The 25,807-nt window shown below is 36.4% G+C and overlaps 3 protein-coding genes across 6 annotated transcripts in view; 1 reads left to right on the top strand and 2 right to left on the bottom strand.

Moving 5' to 3' along the window:
• The window catches only part of acsl5 (acyl-CoA synthetase long chain family member 5), a 7,850-nt gene extending 6,397 nt beyond the window's left edge, over positions 1-1,453 (bottom strand). The window contains exons 1-4 of one of the 3 annotated variants that reach the window (XM_024284851.2): positions 1,298-1,453; positions 815-857; positions 214-382; positions 23-134 (exon numbers count right to left, since the gene is read on the bottom strand). In XM_024284851.2, the coding sequence (XP_024140619.1) occupies positions 23-134; positions 214-369 (268 nt within the window). In that variant the 5' untranslated portion in view covers positions 370-382; positions 815-857; positions 1,298-1,453. Of the gene's footprint in view, positions 1-22; positions 135-213; positions 383-814; positions 858-1,212 lie in introns of all 3 variants that reach the window. The other 2 variants (XM_024284852.2, XM_024284850.2) reach the window with 2 other exon arrangements.
• A 1,243-nt stretch (positions 1,454-2,696) lies between these two features.
• Positions 2,697-18,772, top strand: gucy2g (guanylate cyclase 2g). Its single transcript, XM_024285299.2, has 22 exons — positions 2,697-4,532; positions 4,990-5,338; positions 5,424-5,533; positions 6,131-6,310; positions 6,390-6,534; positions 7,876-8,011; positions 8,135-8,238; positions 8,325-8,491; positions 8,570-8,710; positions 8,824-8,907; positions 9,040-9,144; positions 9,226-9,297; positions 9,508-9,676; positions 9,764-9,919; positions 11,561-11,738; positions 11,847-11,987; positions 13,275-13,467; positions 14,541-14,715; positions 15,096-15,194; positions 16,293-16,384; positions 16,465-16,572; positions 18,251-18,772. The coding sequence occupies exons 1-22, from the start codon at positions 4,173-4,175 to the stop codon at positions 18,329-18,331; spliced, it is 3,345 nt and encodes a 1,114-aa protein (XP_024141067.2). The 5' UTR covers positions 2,697-4,172; the 3' UTR covers positions 18,332-18,772.
• tectb (tectorin beta) lies at positions 18,195-25,081 on the bottom strand. Of its 2 annotated transcripts, none has more exons than XM_024284856.2 (11): positions 23,436-25,081; positions 23,287-23,362; positions 23,011-23,201; positions 21,477-21,628; positions 21,295-21,367; positions 21,030-21,133; positions 20,870-20,953; positions 20,624-20,786; positions 20,076-20,151; positions 19,912-19,947; positions 18,195-19,176 (listed from the first exon to the last, which is right to left on the bottom strand). In XM_024284856.2, the coding sequence occupies exons 1-11, from the start codon at positions 23,454-23,456 to the stop codon at positions 19,109-19,111; spliced, it is 1,044 nt and encodes a 347-aa protein (XP_024140624.1). In that variant the 5' UTR covers positions 23,457-25,081; the 3' UTR covers positions 18,195-19,108. The 2 variants fall into 2 exon arrangements, with proteins under 2 accessions (XP_024140624.1, XP_036072917.1); XM_036217024.1 differs by having other exon boundaries at positions 19,912-19,944.
• Between the last annotated feature and the right edge of the window lie 726 nt (positions 25,082-25,807).

Below are 25,807 nucleotides of genomic sequence, written 5' to 3'. Positions count from 1 at the left end.
AGAGAAAATCACATCCAATCACCTGAAACCTTCAGACCCCTCTGGAATATTTCATAAAGGGTTTTGGCATCACTGTAGTAGTACGACATCAAGTTGTTGTTGTCCTCCAACAAAGCCGTCTTTCTTGCACCATCCTGAAGCATCGAACAGACTCACTGGTTACCTCATCACATTTTTAGAGTCAGATGATTGTTTTTTACCCCCAAGTCTCACCTTGACGCCCAACGTTTGGCGGTTGAGGTCAGCCGGGCTGCTGATGGGACTGGGCCGCGCGCTCAGGTAAAACAGAGTTGCAACTCCGACGGCAATTAGTGAGAAGACGATGGGGAGTGGGAGAGGAGAGAACAGCAGGTGGAAGATGAAGTCCATGGTGCAGATGTGGCTGGAATGCAGAAAAAACACCAATATTGAACCATTAGGATCAATGGGAAAAGCATGTACTCGTCAACATAGAAACATATCCATAGTGTTCAAAGTCATCACAAATTACACAACACTTACAAGTCCTAATCACTGCAATAAAGTCCAGCCCATAAAAGAACTGGGATCATTCATGCAATAGTAGATTAAGAGTCTTTACTCATATTCCTTCCATCTTAACTAAAACAAACTATTCATTTTTATTAGAAATTAATCCATTAAGTTTCTAATTTTGTCAAAAATTACATTTCATAGGCTGTAATCAATATTTACAATTGATTAAACGTTTGCACCACAATCCACATATCAGAGTGCACCTGAACAGCATAAACACCACATTTCACAAGCATTTAAAAAAAAAAAGTCAGAAAAGTAAGAACACCTAATTACTTACAGTTTGCTGGTCCTGTCAGTTGACTGCACAGCGGATCCCCTCCCTGCGTTTCGACAGGTTAGAAAATGGACAATGAGAACCGACAAAGGCCGACTTAAAACCTTTGAACTTTGTCCACCACTTCCACTGATAAAACATAAAGACTGCCACAAGCAACATCACATATTATTAGAATATATGCAACAGCATGTTGCACAATTGCAGGGCACACTGACAAGACGTTAAGAAAGTTTTTGCATTTTTTAAGATTGCTGCCCTTGATGAAACGTCAGCTTTATTTTATTAAATTAAAATGCTGACTCATAAGAATGTGCACAAAAAATTGTTAAGTTGGACTAATTCCTAAACAAGAACACCAAGTCTGAAGTCTTTCATCATCATTTAGGTTTAATACTAACCATAAACTATGTGCATGAACTCACACAAACAGTCATGAAAGTGTCTTTGCAGACATCTTCATTAGCTGAAGCCTCGGAAAGTTACCTGCAGGGATTAGCAGTTTGGAATTAGGCTGATCTTTGGTCCCTCTGAGCAAACACAGCTGAGGCCAGAAACGCCATTAAGACCCGGCCTGCTCACCTGCGGTCATTAGCACTGCAAACTGCACACAGGTGCAACAGCTCCTCTGCACCGGTCAGGGCTCAACTTGCCTCCTGGTTTCTGTAGATAACACTCCCAGGAGAGCTGACCCTCTGCTCCTTGTTGCACGGGAACTTTCATATCTTTTTTTAAAATGTATTTATTCAATAAACTGATTGACCTTGCAAAAAATAAACGGATTACCTTCATTAATCACAACAGCACTTTAGGGTTTGTTTAAAGATAGAGAAACTTTATTAACATATTTTAAATCTACGCATATATTTGGCATCAGAAAATCAATTTCTCAGATCAATTACAAGAAATAAATTCGGATTAAATGTCGAACTGCACATTCATACTGTGCCGGCATGATTATTATGGAATTTCTGTCAACTCTTGATAGTATTGTCAGTCTTCTAATTTGACATGTTTTTGCCTTTTTTCCCTCTTTGTTCAGCATCAGGTCCAAATCCCCGATAAATTTATTAAAAGACAAATCAGGATTAACTACTTGTAGTATTTGTGTGATATCCTTCCAAATACCAACAAATGTGTCCTGCTTTTGGCATCTATTAATTTTTCAACAATGCTAAATGTGAAATGGTGTGGCTCTAGGAATTGTTTTTTTTTATTAATTTAAAAGCAAAAATAACTGGAGCATTTTATTATGATAAAATCATGAAAATTGTGATTTATTGTTTTGTACTTGTTTACCACAGCTTTTTGGGATGTATTTCCTTGCAAAAACAATCTTTTTTTTTTTTTTTGTAAAAATTAAGAAAGTTTTTGTTGTGTTGAAATCTAAGGGGAAACATTTTGCCTGGAGAAATGTTTTTATCTCTGATAGTTAGGAGGATAAAAATGTAATTAAAAAGGTTTAGTACTACATTGGAGGATTAGGGCGACCATTAAAAAAAATAAATAAATAAATATTTGTGAAATCAAACAAAACTTCAAAATTTTACAAGCATAAAATAAGAAAAAATATGAGAAAAAAATAGCATATTACAAGAGTAAAATGGAAACAATAAATTTAGAATTAAAAAATAATTGATTTTACAAAGAAAACGTCATTTTTTTTTTAAAACTAAAATTTTAATTTCATGAAAACATAGTTTACAAAGACAGTAAAGCAGATTAAAAAAAATCTTTAGCAGACATGTCTATGCCATTTCTCTGAACATTCAGAGAATTCCCATACATTAAAGTGGTAAGATTATCTTTGTTTAAACACTTTTAAAAGATAAACGTAACATTTATTTTAAAAAAAGAAGCCTGACTTTTTTTCTTTTATGGCAGCCTTGATACACTGTTGTAGTAGGCCTACAGATAAAGTAGAAAACAGAAAAATAAGAGTACATTCACTAATATTTCAAGAATACTATAGTTTTGAGTTTTTTCCCATGTATTATTCCTATGAACTCTAACACATTTGCAGCAGTTTGTAAACTCTAAAAACGAGTGATTGTAAAAATAGTACAATTGCTGAGTTTCTCACTCCTGAGAAACTTGACTGATCTTTACGTTTTCACTAATTGTTATTGTTAAGTTGTAAGTTTAAAATTCATTCTGTCCTTACTGACAATTGTTTTAAAATCATTGCCAACATCTTTCCCCCTTGTGGCATGCATTGCTTCAAGGAAATGAATTGTGAACATTTGACTATTTTTTTTATCTTGTTTATTACAATAAAATCAGCTTAAATCTTTGTTGTTGAATATAAAACGTGACTTATGCTAATTGCTGGTCTTAAATGGTTGATTTTTTTTCTTTTTTATCAACCTTGCAGTTAAAGTTTGCAACCCTTACTCATATTTAGATGACAAAATAAAGAGGTATTTGAAGGGCTATAGATATTTTCCTTCTCATCTTTTGTGTCTTATCCTGGGGTGGATGTTGTCTTCGATTAGGGTGAAGATAACAACGAACCTTGAACACTGGTCGTATGCAGTGGAGTGATAGCTAAAGACATAAATCCACCTTTGGAATTAACTTGAGTTGATAAAATCTAACCAGAAACATATCTCACCTCATGGCTGCTTTGACTTAGTGATATCAGGAGATAAAAAATACAATCAGTCTTAGATAAAATCATGAAGATGATGGTTTTTGACTATAGAAGATTGTGATATTTCTTGTGGCATGATTATTGTAAGCGAATCACTCTACTGTACTGTGGATTTATCATCTTATAAAATGTATCAGAGTAAAGTACTTTTGTTTGTGGTAAACACAAATATTTTTATGTTTTCTGACTGTACCATATCATAAAAATACTACATTTATTAATTAAAAAAAAAAACTTCAGTCAGATGCGTGTTCCATGTGTTCAATGTTTTGTTCCGAAAAGGCCAGTATAAAGGTGAAGTATGCCACACTGACATCTAGTGGCAGACACTATGAATGACATCCAATTGGAATTTAGAAATAACTATTTGTTCTTCAATCCATTAAATTGGCTGGACGGTAATGCACTTAGCAATTGGGATGTGTCGTGTTTTTATGCATATTTTACTACAAAAAGACTGTAACATGTGAATGAAGCATAAATAACATATTTTCTACTTTCATTCTGTTTATTTATTTGGTAAAATATAAGTTTAAAGACATTTTCTCAACTTGTGTCAAGTATCACATTTCATAAAACAAAAGTCTTTATGCACCTCCCACTCCACTCCACTCCACGGAAATGCCGTTTTCCCCTCCGTGAGCGACCATGCAGCATCACTGAGGTGAGATAGGTATTTAAGTTCAGCGGTGTCAAGCAGGGACCAGGATGAGAATGATGAGGACAGTGTATTTTGGGCTTGTAAGCTGCACCTTAGTGCTCCAGCTCACACTTGCTTTCCTCAACAACAAGAACAGCAATGGGTCTCAAAGTTACCGGCTGCTCATTGGCTTCCAGGCTCCCTGGAACATTTCCTACCCCTTCAGTGCCCAGCGGCTGGGCTCGGCCATACAGATAGCCGTGGAGAAGGTGAACACCAACCCCTCCTTCTTGGGGAACTACAGCCTGGATTTTGTGTTCAAGGAAACAGGCTGCGATCCCAAAGTGTCCCTGGGAGAGTTCATCCATCAGGTGTGGAGGGAAAACGTGACGGCTCTGTTTGGACCGGCATGTCCTGAAGAAGCGGAGGTATGGTACAATTTTATCTTATGGGTATCTTGATATTTTTTAGGGTTTTAGGTAACACTTTTTTCAATCAACCTTGTTCATAAAGCTTATTAGAGTTACATCAATTAGACAATTTGATCCATGTAAGCTCTTTTTATTAGTTTATTTCCCTTATGTACACATTTTCTATTATGTTGCTGTTCATTGTAGAAAACAACTAACCGTATTTAGGTCATTCTGCAGGTGTGTCCTTATTTTGTCATTGGTGTTTTCTATATTATAAACTGCAGTGTGTGTTTCTGAAAAAAAGAGTTTTCCCACTATAACCTCATAAGACCGTAGTACACAAGTTAGGGCTGTAGATAACATGGAAATAAAACTAAAAAAAGTTCAAAATTACAAGTTTTGATCTCCATATATGTTTGAGTCACAATTTCTATGCTCTTTAATTCTATAACCCTTGATGTTTTTGTTGCAGGTTACTGGTCTTCTCGCTTCTACGTGGCACATCCCAATGTTCGGCTTCGTGGGCCAGTCCTCCAAAATGGACAACAACGAGATCTACGACTCCTACATCAAAGTCATGCCGCCTCTCAAAAGAAGCTCAGAGGTCCTGGTGAAGACTTTGGAGTTCTTTGGGTGGAGCCACGTGGCCATGATCGGAGGAGGTTTGGAGTCGAACACCTGGGACAAGGTAGACGCTTTGTGGAAAACGATCGAGGATAAACTGAGAGCCACATTCAGACTGACGGCAGAGGTGAAGTTCGACACGAGCAACCCTCAGCTGGTTTATCAAAATGTGAAGTACATCTCGACGGTTGCAAGAGGTGAAAGGCTTTGACTCTGATGCCATCTGAGCATTTCCTCTTAAAATATATGTATTTCTAATATTTTTGTCACTTTCTTTTGCAGTCATTGTGGTTCTGACAAACAGAGAGGACTCCATGGCTCTGCTGCTGGAGGCGGAGCGTCAGGGTTTGATGAACGGCGACTATGTCTTCTTCCTGGTGCAGCAGTTTGAGGTGAGAAAAGGAGCTTTAACCCTTTAACACCAGAGCTCCCGTGTTTACATTCTTTGATTTTTAACTTTTTAATTGTAAACACGATCAACGTAATTCCAAAATTGCAGATACAGAAAAGTTTAAAACAAGAGTAGCAATATCGATATTTGTGGGCCGGTGTCAATCCCATAGCGATACCAACTTGAGATCAATACTATTGATATTTTGGACCAATCTGCCCAACACTAATCCTTAAAGAAGCTTGTATTGATGTTTTTTTTTTATCTTTATCAATAATTACGCGAATGTTGACTCAAAAATTGGGGGTAAGTGCAAGCTTTTTGCTGGAGGGGCAGCTACCCCCCTGTAGCTCCGCCCCTGGCAGTCTGTTAAATTCCATTATATTGTAATTAATCTGTTCACATTGTCATTTACTTGTTGAAAATGGGAAAAATACAGAATTTGAATCATCTAAGTTCAAAAGTTTAATAATAATATAATATTTTGAAATGATAAGTTTTCAATCTTCTCTTGCTATTATGGCTGGATGTGTGACTATGATCATCAAGACCGATATCATTTTCCATATTTATGCTTTTTTTTTCTTTTATTAAACAGGATAACTTTTGGAAATTTGTCCTGAACAAAATCAACCAAACAGCTCTAAGAGCGTTTGACATGACCTTCGTCATCGGTCAGAAAACCTACGACAGATATGAGTACTATGACTTCTTCAGTCAAGTTTTTCAAAGACTGAAAGGACATCCTTTCCAGACCAACCTGACTTCTGAAAGTGAGGTCAGTAGACACCTGTGGAACATTTGACCTTATATTGTAAAGAAGGGTGTGAGATTTAAGTCTTTTCCCCACATAACAGGTCAGCCCGTATTCTGCCTATCTGCATGACGCCGTGCTTCTCTATGCCATGGGGCTGAAGGAAGTGCTGAAAGACGGTAAAGACCCCTACGATGGGCGCCAGCTTCTGCAGAGACTGAAAAACAAAAACAGCATTCGCTTTTATGGTAAAATTTCACTTTTTAAATGCCTGTTATGTAAAGTTTTTGTCGATAAAAAAGAATCCCAGACACTTTGCATGCGAAGTTAGCAAGCATGCATCACACCAGTGATGTGTGTTTGGGTTTTTACTTGAAAAACTAAGCCTATTATTATTATTTTGCTATAAATACTTTTCTATCTTGCTATCTTCTTTCATCTGACTTGGAAAAATATATTTACATCCACCTATGCCAAGAGACTAAATGCTGTGTCAACACAAGTACTGTTCTTAGTCAGCACATCTGAAGCTTTTTTTCTGTACATGTGGTGACTCAGTGAGGAAAATGTAAGTGCTGCTTTCATTTAAGGTGGAATAAACAGTAAAATGTCTGCAAATAATAAAGAAAGTATCTGCAATGTATCGCTTTTATCAAATTTACTCCAGAAAATAACACATTTTAGGGTCAAGGCCATACGAGTCAGTGATGCAAATGCACATTTTCTCCATAATTTGAATAACTAGAACTCAACAGAGCAACACATAAAATCATTTTTAAAGTAAGGTTTTAATTTCTGAAAAAAAAAAATCAAGTTTTGTTTTTGTCCTAAGTCAACAAAGCTGCTACATTTATTTACTACCAGCTTTACTCCAGTCTGTTAGGTCAATCACCCAATAAAATCCACCTTAGATTCAGACTTTATTGATACATTATAATCTATATCTGAAGTCTTAAAAAACTATATTTTTTTTATATTTCTTTAAAATTAAGATTTTTTTTTTACTTTTTTTTTTTTTTATCTGTCTTCTGTTTTTAGATGATCCCCTCTATAAACTAAAGTAGTACATCTGTACAGCTTTAAATATATCTTGTAAAGAAAATGCTTATCCACATGTTTCCGTTTGTCCGGTCCAGCTGCTGAGCTGGCAGATAAAAGCTGTGAGTCTCTTGTATTGGATAGATTATATTGCTATAATTGGGTTTATATTACATATTACATATTATGTTACACAAAAGTGTATTTGTGTTTGTTTTAGAAGCGAAGTTGTGTTTTACTCTTATTTTTAAATTTTATTTTATTATTTTTTGCTGCAAGTTGTGGACTGACTAGGAAAATAAGTCTCATCAAAGAAGATTTAAGGAAGAAGAACGTGTGTAAACAAGCCAACTCACATGCACATATGTGCACAAACCAACACACACACTGAAAGATCAGCACAATCAAGATAATCTGTCTGATGGAAATTTAAAACCGTCTGTCATAAATCATCTATCATGTTTTAGAGTATCCCCCCATGTAGAAAGTATCTATTTATTGATAATTCTATTTACACAAACTGCTCCAAAGCCTCAATGGATTGTTTGCAGGTGCATCTGGACTAGTCCACTTTGATGAAGAAGGGGAGAGATATCTGGACTATTCCATTTATGATCTGCAGCACGTAGAAGACAAAACCAAGTTTGTGCCGATCCTTCATTTCGAGAGTGAATCTAAAAGTGTCAGGTAAAAAGAGTCAACAGTGATTATCAGTTACTGCACAGATCAAATATATCAATATTTTGTGTGTGTGTACAGTTATTTTGTTATTATAAGACACAACACAAAAATTGTTTGTGATTTTTTTAGACCAACGTCCATGTTTGGTTCTGTGGTTTGGCCTAAAGGGAGACCTCCTACAGACATGCCTGAATGTGGCTTCAACAATGAGCTTTGTACATGGTTGACAAGTGGTAATACAACTTCTCAAGATGACAGGGAAAATAATAATAATAAATCAAATTTATTATAATATGTATGTCACAATTCCTCCTCCCAGATATTGCTCTGCTGGCTATACTGGTGACCTTCCCCATCATTGGTGTAGTGGGAGTTTTGTTTATTGGGGTCCTCATGCTGCAGAAGTTCAAACTCCAAACGAGACTGGATGACTCCTGCTGGTGGATCATCAACTTCAGCGACATCACCATCATCAGGGATCCTTCAGTATGAAGACCTGAGAGCAGATGCTTCAGTGTACCTCTGTTTCTGCTCCCTCTCAGCTCTGTGTTGCATCTCCTCCAGGGAACTCATGGTTTATCTCAGAGCTCCACAGGGAGTCACAGTGGAAGCAGCAGCTGCCATACTAATTTTTCCAGCAACAGCTATGATCTGCGGGACAAGACGGGCAGAGAGCACATCTACACCACAATCGGGCTTTACCAGGTAATGCACTGGTGTGAGAGTTGAAACCTTAAAGGAGGCTTGGAGACTGACTCCACTCTCAGCCTATTACTTATCTTTTTAAGTCATCATTTTTGTGTTTTTTTTCTATTAAGGGAAATCAAGTAGCCATCAAGTATATCAACAACCACGTCAACTTTAACTTCCAGAAACGTTCCATTATCTCCGAGTTTCACATAGTTAAGTTTTTGACTTTGACTTTCTTTATTTATCTAAAAAAACATAGTATTTTTTTGTTTGTTTAAAAACAGTTTTGTTTATCCTCTAAAAGATACAGTTTGTGCCTAATCATCTTGACCTCTTTAAGAAAGATGAAAGAGATGAAGCATGAGAACTTGGTGCAGTTCTTCGGGGTTTGTATTGAGCCACCCACCGTCTGTCTGGTCACGCAGTATTGCAAGAAAGGCAGTCTTAAGGTGAGTGTAAGACATATTTGGAAAAAATATATCACTTTAAGTTATTAAGTGGTCACCATTTTTGTCATTCTTTGTTTTCAGGATGTTCTGAAGTCATCAGATGTTGATCTGGACGGGATGTTCAAGCTGTCGTTTGCATATGACATTGTCAATGTGAGTGTGTTTACTAACCGATAGATACTCAAATTAGTCCATTAGAATTATAAAGGATGTAAAAAGTATTTTGAAAAATCAATAATTTTAAGTAAAAAACACAAACTTGCTATTTATGGGACAAAACATCTTCAATTTTCTGTGAAATTATTCAAAAAAGGTATTTTTTCTGCCCAATTTATAATGCATATATCATGGTTTGGGATTTAGGGAATGGAGTTCATTCACAAAAGCACCCTGAAATTTCATGGAAACCTAAAGCCCAGTACATGTTTGGTGGACAGCCGACTTCAAATCAAACTCTCCGGCTTTGGATTGTGGGAGTTCAGACATGGAGACAAAATGAATGGAAACGGTCAGGAAGTCCTTGATTATGAGGGTGAGTTGACTCCCCCAAAAATAAAAAGCGCATTCATGTCAAATATGATTTAATGTATTCATGTAAAGAGGTATGAGTTTGTTGCAGAGATGTACTGGACAGCCCCAGAGCTTCTGAGACATGTTGGAATTCCACTATACGGAACACCTAAAGGGGATGTTTTCAGCTTCGCCATCATCATGTGGGAACTCATGTATAACGCTAAAGCCGGTCCGTATCAAGACATCAATTTGGACCCCAAAGGTTGGCAATTTTCTCTTTTTTTCTTGAAATTCTTCCATCATTTTTTAACCTTTTCTTGTCTTGTGAAGTTCTCCAGTATTAGGTTCTCAACCTATTTAAGTACCTCCTCTTTCTGGCTCAGATTTTGTACTCTAATATTATATAGTTATACACAACTTTCTGTTGCAGACCAAGTGATAATGGTCCTTTCACTCCACCACTGCCAAAACAGAGCCAGAAGATTTCATCACTGCTCTGCTGTTCTCAAGTTCTTAAGCATGTTCCCAGATACATATACTTACTAACTTTGAAATCCTTCTATGTATGGAAAATGATATACAAATTAAAGCGGAAAGCTGTTTTGTTTGGCCTGCAGGTGCAACCTTCCCCCGCCGCCCCCATCTAATACGTCTTCTCCAACCTCCCCCGCTGCCCCTGCCACAGAGATGAACGAGATAAATTAAAAAATAAAAACACTTTTTTTTTAAAATGGCAATTTTTCTATGGTTTTATCTTCATAGCAACCATTTTATGTTTTGGCTGAGGGAGGTGATCAACAGGTCTATGCAATTTTTAGAAGAATCGGCTAATGTAAGCTTGCTAATTTCCTTAGCAACTGAGTTTTTTTGTTAACTACACCCAGATTCGTAGTATGTCCATATTGAATGTTATATTGCTTCGTTCAGCTTGAGCCAACAATTCATGTATTTAATTTTACCAATATTTGGGGAAAAAATGTGTACATAAAAGGAGCATGGCACTTTTGTGCTAACACCATGCAAAATCTACAACTTCTAATTCCAACATATTTTCGAAAAGTAGCTTCCCATCGATGCCTGAGTAGTCAAGAGGCGACAGATCGACATCCGTAGGAAGAGTTTAAATTTCAAGCTGGTACTAGAGGTCATTTATTTTGAAAATTCAAGATACCAGCCTGTTCCCCAGGTCAAAGGTCATTGAAACTTCAGTTGTGGTTGTAAACTTAAGCTGGTTGCATCTATGGCAAATTTCGTGAGGATCGCTTGAACTAAAGTTTTTGTTTTACACTAAAATGTGAAAATCTACAAATTTCTTACTTTGCCACAAAATAGCTTCCAAGCTGTAGGGCCTTTGGTCATCCCATAATAGTCTTAAAACTTTCCTCGGATATTCCTGACATGTGTGGTTTGGGTTCCTAAATGGATTTTAAAAAAATGCTTGAGCCCTCCGAGAATTTTTAACCCCATTCATTTTTTTTTTTTTTTATGGTTTCGGCCACTTTGATGTCACCACTTTTGGAAGGGGGTCGTTCACTATGCCCAAAATTCAGTTTTACCAAGTAACCAATAGGTGCATGGAAATAGTAGTGAGCTCTTGAGTATGTAGCAGTGCAAATTTTTCACTCACATGTGAAGTAAGAAAGAAGACTTGCAAAAACAAATCTGGTCCTTGCAATCCAGGATTCTTGCAGGATATAATGAAGCTCCTTTGTCTTTAAAAGTTGGAGAGTTTAAATATGTTCTTCAAGGTGTGAAAGTTACTGCATTCTTTAAAGACTAAAGTCAAAAATTAAAAAATAAAACTAAAATGCAAACCTTTTACAGAATAGATTGATTACTCTGAGACGTCCAGATTTATTCAAATAGAACTAACATACTAATTGTTTCTGTATTTGTTCTCCAGATATTATTATACAACTGAGGATCCCTTTCCAAGGAGAACCTCTTCGGCCGGTGCTGTCAGACCAGTTGTGTGATGAGAAGGTCAACGCACTGCTGAAGGCCTGCTGGTCTGAAAATCCCGACCACAGGCCACCTTTTGCATCCATACGGAGACGATTGAAGAGCATCAGTCCAGAGAGGTCTGTCCATGTGAGCCTGTTTAATCACCTCACCGTCATGACACATGAGTTTTGTGTTCAATAAAAAAAAGTAGAAACGGTTCCATATTTGTCATTTCTGCATTGTAGCCACGCAAATATCCTTGACAGCATGGTCGACAAGTTGGAGAAATATGCTAATCACCTCGAGGAGGTGGTGGAGGAGAGGACCAACCAGCTGACGGTGGAGAAGGCCAGAGCAGACAAACTTCTCTCCAGCATGTTACCAAGGTTTCTGCTTCAGAAATTCACATTTCAGCTCAAAAATATAAATAAATAAAACACCTTTTTTTCTTTTTTTGAAGTAAAAGTTTATATGTAAAGTTATTTAGTGAGTTTAATTTCAAACATGCTTCATGTTCCAATGTCTTGGTAAAAATATTAGAAAAAAGGTCACGCTGCTAACTGAAGCTAATTTCTAAATACGCTAACAAAGCATGAAATAAATATTATTTTGGTTCTTGGTTTGTTTTCAGATTTGTTTTTCTTCTTTTACTGTCAAACCAAGTTTAAGTTGCTGATCAAACACAGCTGCCTTCTGTTACTCATCATCATCAGTATATTTAGAGTCTGATTTTCTGTTTGGTTTTGGTAGATCTTCTCTTGCTGTGATACAGAGTTTATTTCTCCTTTTGTTTTCCATTTTGCCAACTTGTGCTTGTTTAGTTTTTAAAGTTTTGGTTCTTTCAATTAGCCCAGGTTGCTGTGTTTAATGCCTTTGTCACATAAACCCTTACCGGGTTGGGGTGACCTGTTTGGGGGCTGTGAGTTCTTTGGATTGTTCAGGCCAATAGAGGGTTATATAGAGAAGTGGCTACATCCTAACGAGAGCACAGATGTGTTTCGCAGGTCTCCTCAGGCTCATGGGGCCACCTTAAGGAAGGTCATAAATATGGACTGTACTATTGTTATGAGTCTGGAAAATGTATTGTGAAGCTTTTGTAAATCTACGTTCAAGATAACGTCACACCACACATGTTCAAGTGACCGCTTTCAAGGAAAAGTCTATGGATATGCACGTTTTGGGCCTCCACATTCAAAACTCCTGCGCTCATATGCTACTACGCAAGTTTTTCTAACTGCATTTGGGCTCTACATACAAGACGTGGCCATTGAATGCACGTTGAGAGTTAAAACAGGTCGGATTTGATAGTGGCATATCATGTAATTCACGTAAGTGCAGTTTCAGCGTGCCCAGAATTCCATGACACCAAGTCTTTCATTTGTCAGAATAGAGTTGTGAAAGAAAAACCTGGAGCAAGATTGTTGAGATCTGCACCACTTTGACATTTTGCACCAAGCCTCTTCCAACTGTAGATGGTGGACCTCCACTAGTAAACAGTAGAAAAAGATAAAAATGAAGAAGCCCCACCCTGCTTGTCTAATGCGAACACTGTATGCTCAGGAACCTGCATTTAGTGCGTTCAAGAACACTTGCCCCATACTCAGTGTGAACATAATGCATGACGATAATCTGCCCTTATTCTGCGCTCTAGTGACCTTCATGGCTGCTTGTAGGTACATTGCAGATCAGCTCATGTCGGGGAAATCGGTGGAGCCACAGAGCTACGACATGGTGACCATCTTCTTCTCCGACATTGTTGGCTTCACCTCCATGTGTTCGGTCAGTTCAGCCATGGAGGTGGTGACGTTCCTCAATGACCTCTACAGCCTGTTTGACGACATCATAAAGATGTATGACGTCTACAAGGTAAGGAGTGGAGAAAGCTTTGCTTTCAGCACATTTACATTTGTTTGCATTTTAATACAAATTTTTGGGTTTATTTCCACGTTGGCTGGTTTGGTTTGTAATGAATCTCTAATGTGGTTTATCATAATGCAGATAAAACAAGTTGCACAGTGTCTTTTGTTTGACTAGTGTTACTGAAATGTTGATAACCATCATTTGCAAATCTATGTCAAGTCTCATAGTTATAATAAACATTTGTATTAATGTCTTTTTATTAGCTGTTACTATAACAAAAAACCTGATTTATTTACAATAAGATGACACATTACATTAACAAGCATTGACTAACGGGGTTGAAGAAAACTAAAGTTGCAGGTAGAATGTACTTAAACTATTCAAGCTATTAATAAATACAGATGATTATAGCAAGTGTCTGACAGACTAAAGCACAGGTGTAAAACTCAATCGCTCAATGGGCCAAAATCCAAAACACACCTTTGGTTGTGGGTCAAACAGGATAAACATTCATTGAGTACTTTAACATGAAATTTTTGAAACTGTAACTTTAACATAATTATGAACTAGATATATAGCATTACCTGTGATAATGCTAGTGTGAATGCTGTATTTAAAATCTCTTTAGACATAAATGAATGAAAAACTAAGAAAACATTTTTTCACTTAAAGTTTTTTTAGTAGTGAAATACATGGGGCAAATAGCACAATATATTAAGCATCGAAATGTGCAAAACACTGAAATATGATTAGATTTAGTCATATTAGATCAGGGGTGTCTTAACTTTTTGCAAAGAGGACCAGATTTTGTGAAGTGAAAATGTTTGAGAGCCAATCAATTAGTCTAAAAGCCAAGTAGCCGCAGGTTTATAATGTTTATAACGCAATTTAGATGATCACAATTAAGAAATAGTACACATAGTTCTTAGAAAGTGCTGGGGGCTGCATATTATTGGTTTTATGACAAGAACCAGAGGTAGAACTTCACATATTTGGGAAATATATACAATATTTTAAAGACTAAGAAGAGTTTTACTGTGATGAGAGAAAGTTGAGATGTTATTTTGTGTCTCTTAAAGGTTGAAACTATTGGTGATGCATACATGGTAGCCAGTGGTCTTCCTATCAGCAATGAAAACAAGCATGCCTTAGAGATATCAACAATGGCTCTGCATTTCCTGGCTGCTATCAAAATCTTCAAAATACCTCACATGCCAAATGAAAGCCTTGCAATTCGCATCGGCGTACATTCCGGTGGGTGTTCTTTTAATGTCTAAGCTTCAAGTTTGATTTTTAATTCATGTTAAACATGTTAACTAACGTTTTATTTTTGGTTTTGAGCTTTTATTTTGTTTTTTGTAGTAGTAAAGCTTTTTTATTTTAAAATACATGTAATGATGAGTTCTGTCAGAAATTTCACTTGTCTCACATTAGTAAACATTAAGCTACAAATATGAAAATGTTGTACAAATGTTTCCATTGAGACTTTTTTGTAAGAATTATCTGGATTTGTCACATCAGAGATAATTTATTAATCCAGCAAAAGAAATGTTTGTATTACATTAACCAATGCAACAATAGAATGGAGCAGAAGAAAGGATTTTTTAAATCATAATTGATTGATTTTTCTGCAGGTCCAGTGGTTGCTGGAGTGGTGGGAACCACGATGCCACGGTACTGCCTGTTTGGCGACACGGTGAACACAGCCTCTCGCATGGAAAGCAACAGCTTACGTGAGTGTCAGCACTTTTGATCGTGGTGAGGCCGATAACTGCAGCTAGAAGAGATGACCATGTAGACAAGATGTCTGCATTGACCTTTTACCCTATAAATAAATAAACTTGTGACAACAATTGGCTTGATTATTATTTGATTTTTTTTTCTTTTTTACAGTAAAATAGGCTTTTGTGTCCACCCAAACCACCAAGAACCGTTTGGTTATCAATGCTGCGAACAAAAACAGGATTTACATAGAGTTCATATTTTGTGTTAATTATCCCAATTTTTATCAACATGTCAACACAGATTTATTGAAAATCAACTAAGTGTCTTTTTTCTGTTTTGATGCATGTAAATAATAATTAGCTTTCAACCATCTAGCAGTTATGATGTTGTGCTTAAATGTGTTTATTTAGCTGCTACCCCAGTCTGACTTCTGTAGCATTTCTTGTTTTGAGTGAAATATTTAACCCTAAAAATGTCTAGCTGAATTCTCTACTAGCTAGCAATCAAATACATATAAACAAAAATCCTAAAAAATGGACATAACCCTATACAACCATTTGTTTCATGATCAAAACTTTCCTTAAAAATTATTTGTAAATAATTTGGTCTATGTTTTCTGCATTGTAGTTCATCATCATCCCACTAGGGGCAGTAGAAGGGTTTTTCAAAATGGCAGCCTCCGTGAAATCTCAAAACCATGAGCTAAAACGTTTAGCTAGTTTTCTAAACTTTATGGGGAGAAAAACTCATCTATTGTTGTTCATTTTTTCCTGTGAATACTGTCTGTATTGAAAGAATGCAAAATTTGTTGGTAATTAAATCTTTATAATACAGTTAAACTGTGTTGAAAATATGTGGATCAAATTTGAAACAGTTGGTAAACAAGGTGCTCCAATTAACATTTTAGCAAAAACGTTCAAAATAACCCAATGGAACCTTAATTAATATTATCTGTTGTTAATAAAAAAATATATATATTGCAGAGTTTTTGCAGCTTTCTTTAAAAGGTTTAAAAACATTGTATTTTCCCCAAAGAATGACATTTTCTGTCATTACTTGTTGTAGCTGGCTTTACAGGGTTAATGAAAATCATTTTCACTCCACAGCCCTGAAGATTCACATTTCTCAGCCTACAGCAGACATTCTTGTCCTGGCTGGATCCTTCGAGCTGGAAGAAAGAGGGGAGATTGAAATGAAGGTTGAATTACGCTGCTTATTTGAATGTCTGGTTTGTGTTTTTAACACGTTAAGATCTTACTATAGTTTATCTTCTGTCAGGGTAAAGGATTTCAGAAGACCTACTGGCTCCTGAACAAAATTGGGTTTAATCCTCCTCTTGTGGCCCCCAGCTCTTCACATGCTGACAGTCTCAAACTGCTGAAAGAGGTACACAAACAGAAGAAAAAACTGTACATGTGAGACTTTTCCTGACATAAATAAAACAGAGTCCAATGATGGATCAATGTTCTAAACTATATTAAAAGAGTCAATGAGATTTTTTTTTTGCCAATGTTGCTCACATTTTTGGTTGAAAGTAGAATAACAAAGATGATTCACATCTTTACTATTTGAGTCCAAATAATACAACATTTAAAGACCCACTCTGATGAAAATTGGATTAATGGCATTATTCTGATATATAAAGAAAATTGAGCTTAAAATTACATTTCTGGGTATTTATTTTTTTAAATCGTTGTATATCAAGAGCAAACCAAAAATATTATGTTTGAAAAAGCTTGTAGGTGTGACACAAAACCCACAAGCCACTCCCTTCCTGCTCTGCTCCATTCTGATACATCCACTTGTAGACAAAAAGATCCATGTATGTCTTTGTGTTCCTGGTCTGGGCTGGAATCTGGATTCAAACTGTTCAACCGGAAAGGCCCAATGTCACTACTGGGCATGCTTTTAAAAAAGATAAAAAGATAATTGGAGTGGGACTTTAAAACAAACCTAAAAGTATTTTCAGTCAATGACAAACATCAGTCTGTCCTTTATAGTATTTACCTGATGTATTGTGGTGGTAAATATGAACATCTGGTGCATGAACGTATTTTTCTAACAATAATAAAATGTGATCCAAATTATTATTATTATTTTTTTTTTGAATGTTACATCAGTTTGTAATATATCATGTGAAAAATATTTTTTTTTTCCTGTCTGGGATGATTATCCAGATCTTGGAGATTTCTCATTTTTAAGAAGAAGGGAAAGTGAAGAGTTATGGAAACCACAGAGAAATAAAACGGATGATTCACACAATAAAGTTATAGGAAAGAGTAGAAGTTCAGCCGAGGTCAGACGTGAACATTTGTGAGCAACAGCTTGATTTTATACAGAACCACAGATGAAATATTTGCTTTGTAGATCCTTCTGTGCAACAACAGAGAAAGTCAGGATAAAAAAAATAATAAAATCAGGAAAACAACCTTCAAATGGATTTTTTTATACCTTGCAACAATCTTTGGATGTCGATTGTTTATTCATGAAAGAATTTATATTTTGATTTGTATGGCGTTGTATGATGCCAACTTGACGTGGTACGGAAGCTAAAACTTGGTGTTGAAAATTAAGACGTTTGAAAATATAATGGCAAGACGTACATTTTAATATAAGACAGGAATTAAAACTTTAATGAAGGTAGGAGTGGCAGGGAACAGCTAAATAAAAGAAGAGGGGGACTTAAAAAGGCACAAAGCAAAAGTAATGAAGGTTTCTAATATAAAAAATAACTTAAAAGTATTGATGCTGGATGTCAAAGTAACTAGTTCAAAGTTAAAATGTGATATGTATACTATTTGATACCATTTGTATCAATTTTGTTTGTCATTTTTGAGTCACATTATTATTATTTATTTTTAAAAGCAACAATAGAATTGCTAAAAAATAGTTTGATCCTTTTTTTAATGTTTTAATATTCTTCTGATGGGCCACCTCTTTATAAATTGTTCTGAACATTGTGGAAGTCAGTGTGTATTTCCAAATACCATTAAAATGCTCTGTTGTGGTGAATTGAAATGTCTGTTTTATTGATTCTTTTTCCTTTTCCACATTTCCACAAAAGATGACAGGAAGCATCAAAGCTGCAGACTCCAAGGCCCAGAGCATCCGCTCAAAATCATCGATGACGACCGTGCATATTTAAAAGATAGTAAACCGAACGAAAGGTTTGTCACTTCAGGGTTTAAAGAGACAAAATACAAACTTCAGGTACACTCTCACTGTGGTTGGACTGTTTCAGAAAGTTCTAGTTTTTCTAATTTTACTCTAATATTTTTTTCAAGAAATCAAGTAGTTGCATTGTTACACATTCTTAATTCAAGCAGTACCACACATTTCCATATAAATTGGTGTAATTTTGCAATCAATATTTGAAATAGGCAATTTGCTAAAAGGGTTATGACGCAATCTTATATTTCTTTGTCTCTCATTGACGTAAATGTGTTCATTTTTTTGAGAAAAATACATCTGTGTCATTGTGCTAGTGTAACACATCTCTTAAAAGATATATTAGTTTAGACAAAGGATGTACATACATTTATAGGACTTAAAATAAATTTTATATTTTAAAGCTAAAAAAAAAAAAAGAAAGCAACTTTAAACTTTGCAGTCAATGTCCCAACAAACTGTAATTGTGGAATAAATAATTAACTTTTCCAACATTCACTCTGATTTTAAAACGTTTATTTATGAAAACTACAAGCAGGCTATTCTTACTTTACCATCTTTAATGATTTTTATTAATGTCAAAATTAAAATCAAGTACTTGTATAATTCAAGAAGGTTAATAAATCTGCTACATAAAAGCTGTGTGACATTGTAGGAATAGATCAGCCACTTGAATGAGGGGGTACGAATGTTTTGACACTCCCTGAGTCTTTGGGTGGCCCTCCCCTCCATGTTTGTAGATAGGACTTGTTCACTACAGTCCAGCCTTTAGATCACAGCACACGTTCATCAGCACCAGCAGCAGCATGAACAGGGAGGTTCCTATGGAGGAAAAAACAACAATAAATGATAAACAAATTTAAATTGAATGAAGATTTGCTTAGAATCAAAATAAATGTACTCTTAATTTTCCAGATTAATTAAATGTGACTGCTAAATTTTAATGTTTTGTCAAATTACATTTGTTTTTCAAGTATTTATTAAAAATGGGTGTTTAGATTTTTTTTACATTTCTTGCAAAACCAAAGATCTCCATGCGAGATTTTGATTGAAAGTAGATTAAATAATATATTTTTTGTTTAAAAATAAGCTAAAATTGAATGCACACAAAACTACTGGATTTTTTTATTTGAGATTATGTCACTCAAAGTTAATTCTTAAATTATAAGACCTAAAATTATAGTTTTTAAACATAATTTGATTTATGTTAATTGTTCAAATGTGTCATTACTTACTTACTAACTTATTTATTTATTACCATTAGATGATGATTTGGCTGCCTCTCCTTGTAAAAAGTATGAACTTCATTTTCACTGAACATTTTTAATTCCATTGTACAAGTGTGCAATGACAATTAGAAACTATTCTATTCTATTTATGGCCACACCGCTATTTTGATCAGTCCTAGTCAAAAATATTTATTCTTTTGTGGTGCTCACTTTTTTCTCCCTCAACAAAATTTAGTTTAACATGTGATTCACATTTTTTTAAACATATGTTCAAACATTTACTACATCTGAAAATATTAAAATAGGGACAAAGTTGAGATGCATGTACCTGGTACCTGTCCTTTGTTAGAAGAGCTTCGACCTGCTGTGACATTAACAGGAAAATAGCATAAATAAACTATCACAAACAGGTTATATTGGTTATATTTATATTCTTAAAGCTTAAACTAAATATTAATTTAAGCAAATAAAATATAAAAAGGTGCTTAATACCTTTAATCTGAAACTCAGCTGTCAGAATCCCCCCACTCAGATCAACCTCTGTCAGGCTTCTGGAGGAACACGGACTCTGCAGGACAAAAAAAAGGTATTCATCTTTATTTAGTCAGAACTCAGCTCTCACAGATGAGGTAATTTATGAACATTGCCCAACAACAAAGCGCACTTGATCATGTGTGTCACATCTTCCTACAATGTAAGTTGTTGTTTTTTTCAAGATCGAGAGAAACTAATAAAAGTTTTTACCAGATAACTCAGAAATGTTAAATCTTGAGCCTTTTTTGTGACCTAAAAGGTTATGCAGCCTTTTATATGCAGTTAAAAATCATATTTAAACATAATTAATTGTTTTAGTGAGGTGAAAGTGAATCAGAACAAGAAAAATTTCCCACTCCGATGGATTAAAAACATATATTTTTGTCGGTTTTGGATTGTTCCTCTATGTTTTGATCCAAAACTGTGGAAAAAAGGCAGTTAAAAAATCCAAACCTGTATCAACAAAACGAGATAGATACAATTGGAATCACTTCGTCCATACTCACCGGTTCACAGACGAGCCTCTCTCCGTCACAGATCTGGACCTCACAGTGGAGCCACACCGTGGACACTTTCTCCAAACGTTGGAAACGGAAAGAGTTGAACTTGAACGTAGAGTGGCTGTCTTTGGCGTTATCAAAAACCGTCACCGTGTTGTCTGCAGGGCAACTGATCAAAAATGTTTTCTATTTAAAACATTTATCTTCACAATTATTCAACTTCATATCCATTTTCATCGTATGGACTATTACCTGTTGATGATGAGGCTCCACCGCTTCCTGTCTGTAGGATAAGGAGTTGGAGTTGCCCAACAGTTGTTTATCACAACCTTGAATCTGATACATAAAACAACACCTCTTGTAATTTAATACTCAATGGATTGCATTTGAAAATGAACATTAGAAAGCCTACCTGTTGCTTAGACCCTTTGCCTCAATTCCAATAAAAACCTCAGAGCCAATCTCAGAAGTATCAATGATGTAAGGAGCATCTTTCGCATAGAGGAACTTTGAATTCTACAAAACATACACATTTGTTTTACTGTTAAAGAATAAGTCATTTGAAGTCAATACCTATAGTAAGCTTTACTGATACACCGGGTTACTTTAAGACGCCATCATTGCAATCAAACGTGTTCCATCCAGTGAAGAATCGAGACCTGAGGGCTGCCACTCACCGTGAACACGTTCATAGATAACTGTGACCTAAAAGTGCCTAAACTCCCATTGTTGACATAAACTGTAGCCACTCTGGAAAAAGCAGAGGGTTTAGTAAAAACGCTGCAAGTCATTGGGTTAGAATGAACAAACCATCCACATGAAGAGTTGCAGCCATCTCATGGGCCAAACTGATGTTTACCTTTGGCTGAAGACGGCGTTGTTCACCAGGTAGGCGGCTCTGTACATGCAGCTGAAGGTGTAGTTGACTGGTTGGTTTCTGACCGTCAGGGAAGTGTCGTTTGAGACGATAGAGTTATAGAAGATGTACTTGGGATCTTTACCAGGCATGTACTGCGGGTCAAAAGGAGTGTGGGGGAAATTAACTTTTCATTTTATAGGTCAACTCAAGTAGAAATCTATTTATTTCCAGTTGAATCATTTGGAATTAACTAGAATAAACAGTAAGACATGTAGGTCGTGGTTGGTTTTGATACCCGACTCAAATTCTGAGAAGTGCCACAACATGGGAATTCTGACAAAGATAAAGCAGAAAAAACATGCAGACATAACAGGCTAACATCCTACTTCTTCTATAGGTTTTGAGAAATTCTATTACACGTCTAATTCTATGTTCGCATTAATGAAAAGTCTATGTAAACGCATGTGTATGTGTTTTGGGGGTTTCCACGTTAAGGTACATTCACAACAGCCGATACACACTAGACTCGAGTCTTAGCAGCTACTTTCAATGAACCGTCTATGTAAACGCACTTAAACTCTTGTTTCAGGCTTCTGCATCCAGAACACACAATTTTTTAAATCCGGTGGTTCGTTGATCATGCGCAGGGCGTTCAACCAGTTAAACTTTTGACTGCTAAATCTGCTTTGACCAATCAGGGATTTGGTGGTGACGTGTGGGTAGTGTCCTTTTCAATACCCAGAGGCGCCAACCGTTTGGAAGTTGATGATGCCGGAGACAGCCCTACCAGAGCATCCTACCCGTGGTACAGTGGTAGGGCGTTCAACTTCTGATAAGAAAATTGTGAGTTTGATCCCCGCCTGGCCCGGCCAAGTGTCGAAGTGGCGTTGAAGAAAGACACTGAACCCCACATTGCCTCTGGTGGACGGTTGGTGCCAGTGATCGGTAGTGGAGCCACCAACAGTGTGTGAATGGTTGAATGGGTCTGTGACTATAAAGTGCTTTGGGCCTTCAAGGAAGGTAGAAAAGCGCTATACAAGTAAATACCATTAATTTTTACAATTTTGGGAATTTTATGACACCAAGTCTTTCATATATTGGAGTAGAGATACAAAAGAAAAAGTCCGGACCATATTGTTGTGAACACAATATGCTAAAAGCACGTTCAAGAACACCTGTTTAGTGCGTTCGTAAGCGTGCAAAAAAAGAAAAAAAGAAAGAAAAAAAAACGCATGCATCACATGCCTGGTTTGTATGGTTTGATGTTAAAGTTGTATGCAAAGGAATGGCAAAGGGTCTTGATTTGGGACCCACACTGGATTCAGTTCATTGCACTCCACTGGGAGACAAATCGTGGTTTCCCATACAACAATCCTACATGCAGCCAACTGAGCCATCAAGCTGCTATATTTTATATTTATAAAACATGTATGAAAAATACATCCTAAAATGTGTATAAGTAATAATCTTTAACAAAATTTCAACAAGAAAAAAACATTAAGGTTAAATGGGAGTTTTTGACTGTTTGTCTTACCTCAGACTGTGTGCCACAGTACGAGTGGTTTTTGGGCGTCAGGTCTGGGATAATGAAGCGGTAGTAACCTGGACTGTGTATTCCAGTGTAGCAGACACCACCCAGGGACAGCTGCTCCAGCTCCCAACCGTACGGACACTCTGGGACGTTGGCGATGATAGTGTTGGGAAAACAAGAAACGACCACGTAGTCTAAAATTTAAAGCAAAAGAACAGGACAACGAGGACTAATCAGTATTTCCTGTTACTTGTTGAACAAACAAACAGAGCGACGTACCTGCTTTTTGGGGAGAACACGCTAAAGCTACAGGCAACACCAATAATAGTGCACTGAATGAAGCCATGGTGAGAGGCTGTAGGGAATATAGACGATCATGAAAACAAAGAACAGTAGCAAAAGATAAATCTTTAAGAAAAAATACTAACCTGACAAGTAACACCTTTCATTTGTGGTTCATCAGAGGATCTTCATGGCTCTTGAACGGGTTACCCGCTTTAGACTCTTCAAGTAACACTGATACAACTCAAGGAGGGACTTTATACTGTCACATGGAAGAGTAAATGGTTTCCCCTCCATTGTCCCATCACCTCTTTTCCCTCATGGCAAGGCTGCTTTAAGAGCTGTATTGTCTGTCTTCACACAAAAACCCTCTGTGTTGCAGACATTGACTTTGAAATGACAGTATCCCATAGAAACTGCACCTTGAGTGAGTCACTGGGGAAAGCTAAAAAAAAAAAAAAATACATTGATCTTTAAACTTATTTTAGCAATAACATCTATATGGGTCATTATTAACATCAAGCTTAACTGTAAATCTGCTAAAAAAAATCTGTCAGTTATAGATTTTCTAGGTTGTCCAGCCTAAAACTGATAATAAGTCTGTGATGTTTGTCACTGATGAACCTTGTTTACCATGTAACCCCCTTGGCAATGACAGAAGTCAAATATTTGATCTTCACCAGGTTTGCACTGTAGTTTCTATTTTGGTCCATTCCCCCATGCAGATCTTCTCTAGAGCTGTGATGTTTTGGAACAGTGCTGGGCAACATGGAGTTTAAACTTCCTCCACAGAGTCTCTGATGGACTGAGGTCCAGAGACTGACTAGACTCACTCCAGAATCTTGAAAGGCTTTTTATGTAGCCACTCCTTTGTTGCCAAAGGCGAGGTGTTTATGATCGCTGTTCTTCTGGAAGATCCAGACATGTTTCCTCATCAATGCTGTCAATGATCGGGAGATTTTGTCTAAAATCTCACCATCCCATTCATCTTTTCCTGAATACGAATCAATATTCCTGTCCTTTTTCTAGAAAATTAGCGCCAAATCATGATGTTTCCACACCCATGCTTTAGTGGCGTTTATACCAAAAGTTCTCATTTGATCACATGACCTTCTTCCAATTCTCCTCTGGATCACCCAGTTGTTCTCTGAAGAACTTTAGATGTGCCCCGACATGCATGTGCTGCCTTAAGCAGGAGGCCCTATATAGCATTACAGGATTTGAATCCATGACCATGTTGGTATAATACATTTTATTATTGTGGTCTTAGCTCTATTCAGGTCAGTGACTAGTTCCCCCGTGTAGTTCTGGGCAGTTTCCTCACCATTCACAAGATCATACATTCCCACCAGGTGAGATTTTGCAAAATCCAGAAGCAGGGAAACTTTCAGTGATATTTCATTGTCTAATAATTGCTCCAAAAAGCAATCTCTTTCCAAACTGCTTGTTTATTGCAGACTGCTTCATCTCAATCTTGTTCAGATCAACTGCTTTGTCCCCTGGTGTCCTTTGACAGCTCTTTGGTCATGGTAGAGAAGTTGCAGTCTGACTGGTCATTAAGGGTGTGGACAGGTGTCTTTTCTACAGATAACCAGTTCAAACTGGTGACATTAATAAAGACGGAGGATAGACAAGATCTTTAAAAAAGGGACAGGATTCTTACTTGCTCTAAGGAGATAAATATGCATTTTCTACACCATTATACAATTAAATTAATTAAAAATCATAAAATGATTAACATTGGAATTAGCATAAACTGTCATTGAGCCCTAAAGCCAAATGTGAATAAAACAGACAGAAAATAAATTAGAGATGTGATAGTTTATGAAAACAACCCAGATTAGAGGGGAAGTAGATGCATATGTGCAACAAAAGAAACGCTTTAAATGTGAAAAAATGAACATTTAGAGTCAGACATATAAGGGAACATTAAAAATACACACATTAACTGTTTATAACCAATAAAAACATGAATTAAATGTCAACATTCAAGCACGAAAATACAAAATGAAGTGTTTAATTGATCAATTACATATACTTTTAACACTTGTGGTTTAGATTTAGACTTTTTTCTTTAAATAAGAAAAACAGAGTTGAAAAATGTTGATTCACAGGTCTGCCACAATTTTAAATGAGAGATCATCTTTGTCACATTTTCGTCCCTTTTGGATCCATGTGAATTCTGACGCGCCAAAAGCTCAACTCCGTCAGAAAGACGTGAAAAGGAGAGGTACAAATCTTTCACACACCTCACATGTGGTCTGTAGAACAGCATCAAATCTCCTCTTGACCTAAGCTGCGTAAGATGAGAACATAAAGGCCAAGACAGAATGACTCACATCACCATTTAGCAAAGATGCAGACCGGGGACAATTAGCATCTAAATGGAGGAATTTGTAAGGTTTGGACCAAGAGGATTCAATTCAGGGGACAGCTAGCGTTACAGAACGGGGAGTCAGGGCTCACAGGATTCCTCTGTGTTAAGTAACTGCTGACTGGGATCCAAGAAACGTGCGTG

This window comes from Oryzias melastigma, linkage group LG19, assembly GCF_002922805.2.
Source record: "Oryzias melastigma strain HK-1 linkage group LG19, ASM292280v2, whole genome shotgun sequence".
In the NCBI taxonomy this organism is placed as follows: domain Eukaryota; kingdom Metazoa; phylum Chordata; class Actinopteri; order Beloniformes; family Adrianichthyidae; genus Oryzias; species Oryzias melastigma.
This window is presented reverse-complemented; position numbering and strand designations above follow the sequence as displayed.

Bases quoted from the DNA above. Each gene is read 5' to 3' on its own strand.
- gucy2g (XM_024285299.2), top strand. From the start codon at position 4,173: ATGAGAATGATGAGGACAGTGTATTTTGGGCTTGTAAGCTGCACCTTA. The intron at 9,677-9,763 runs GTGAGTTGACTC...AGTTTGTTGCAG, and splicing joins GGAAGTCCTTGATTATGAGG to AGATGTACTGGACAGCCCCA. The intron at 16,573-18,250 runs GTACACAAACAG...TTTCCACAAAAG, and splicing joins GTCTCAAACTGCTGAAAGAG to ATGACAGGAAGCATCAAAGC.
- tectb (XM_024284856.2), bottom strand. From the start codon at position 23,456: ATGAAAGGTGTTACTTGTCAG. The intron at 23,202-23,286 runs GTACGTCGCTCT...TTTAAATTTTAG, and splicing joins GTGTTCTCCCCAAAAAGCAG to ACTACGTGGTCGTTTCTTGT. The intron at 20,954-21,029 runs GTAGGCTTTCTA...TTTATGTATCAG, and splicing joins GCAAAGGGTCTAAGCAACAG to ATTCAAGGTTGTGATAAACA.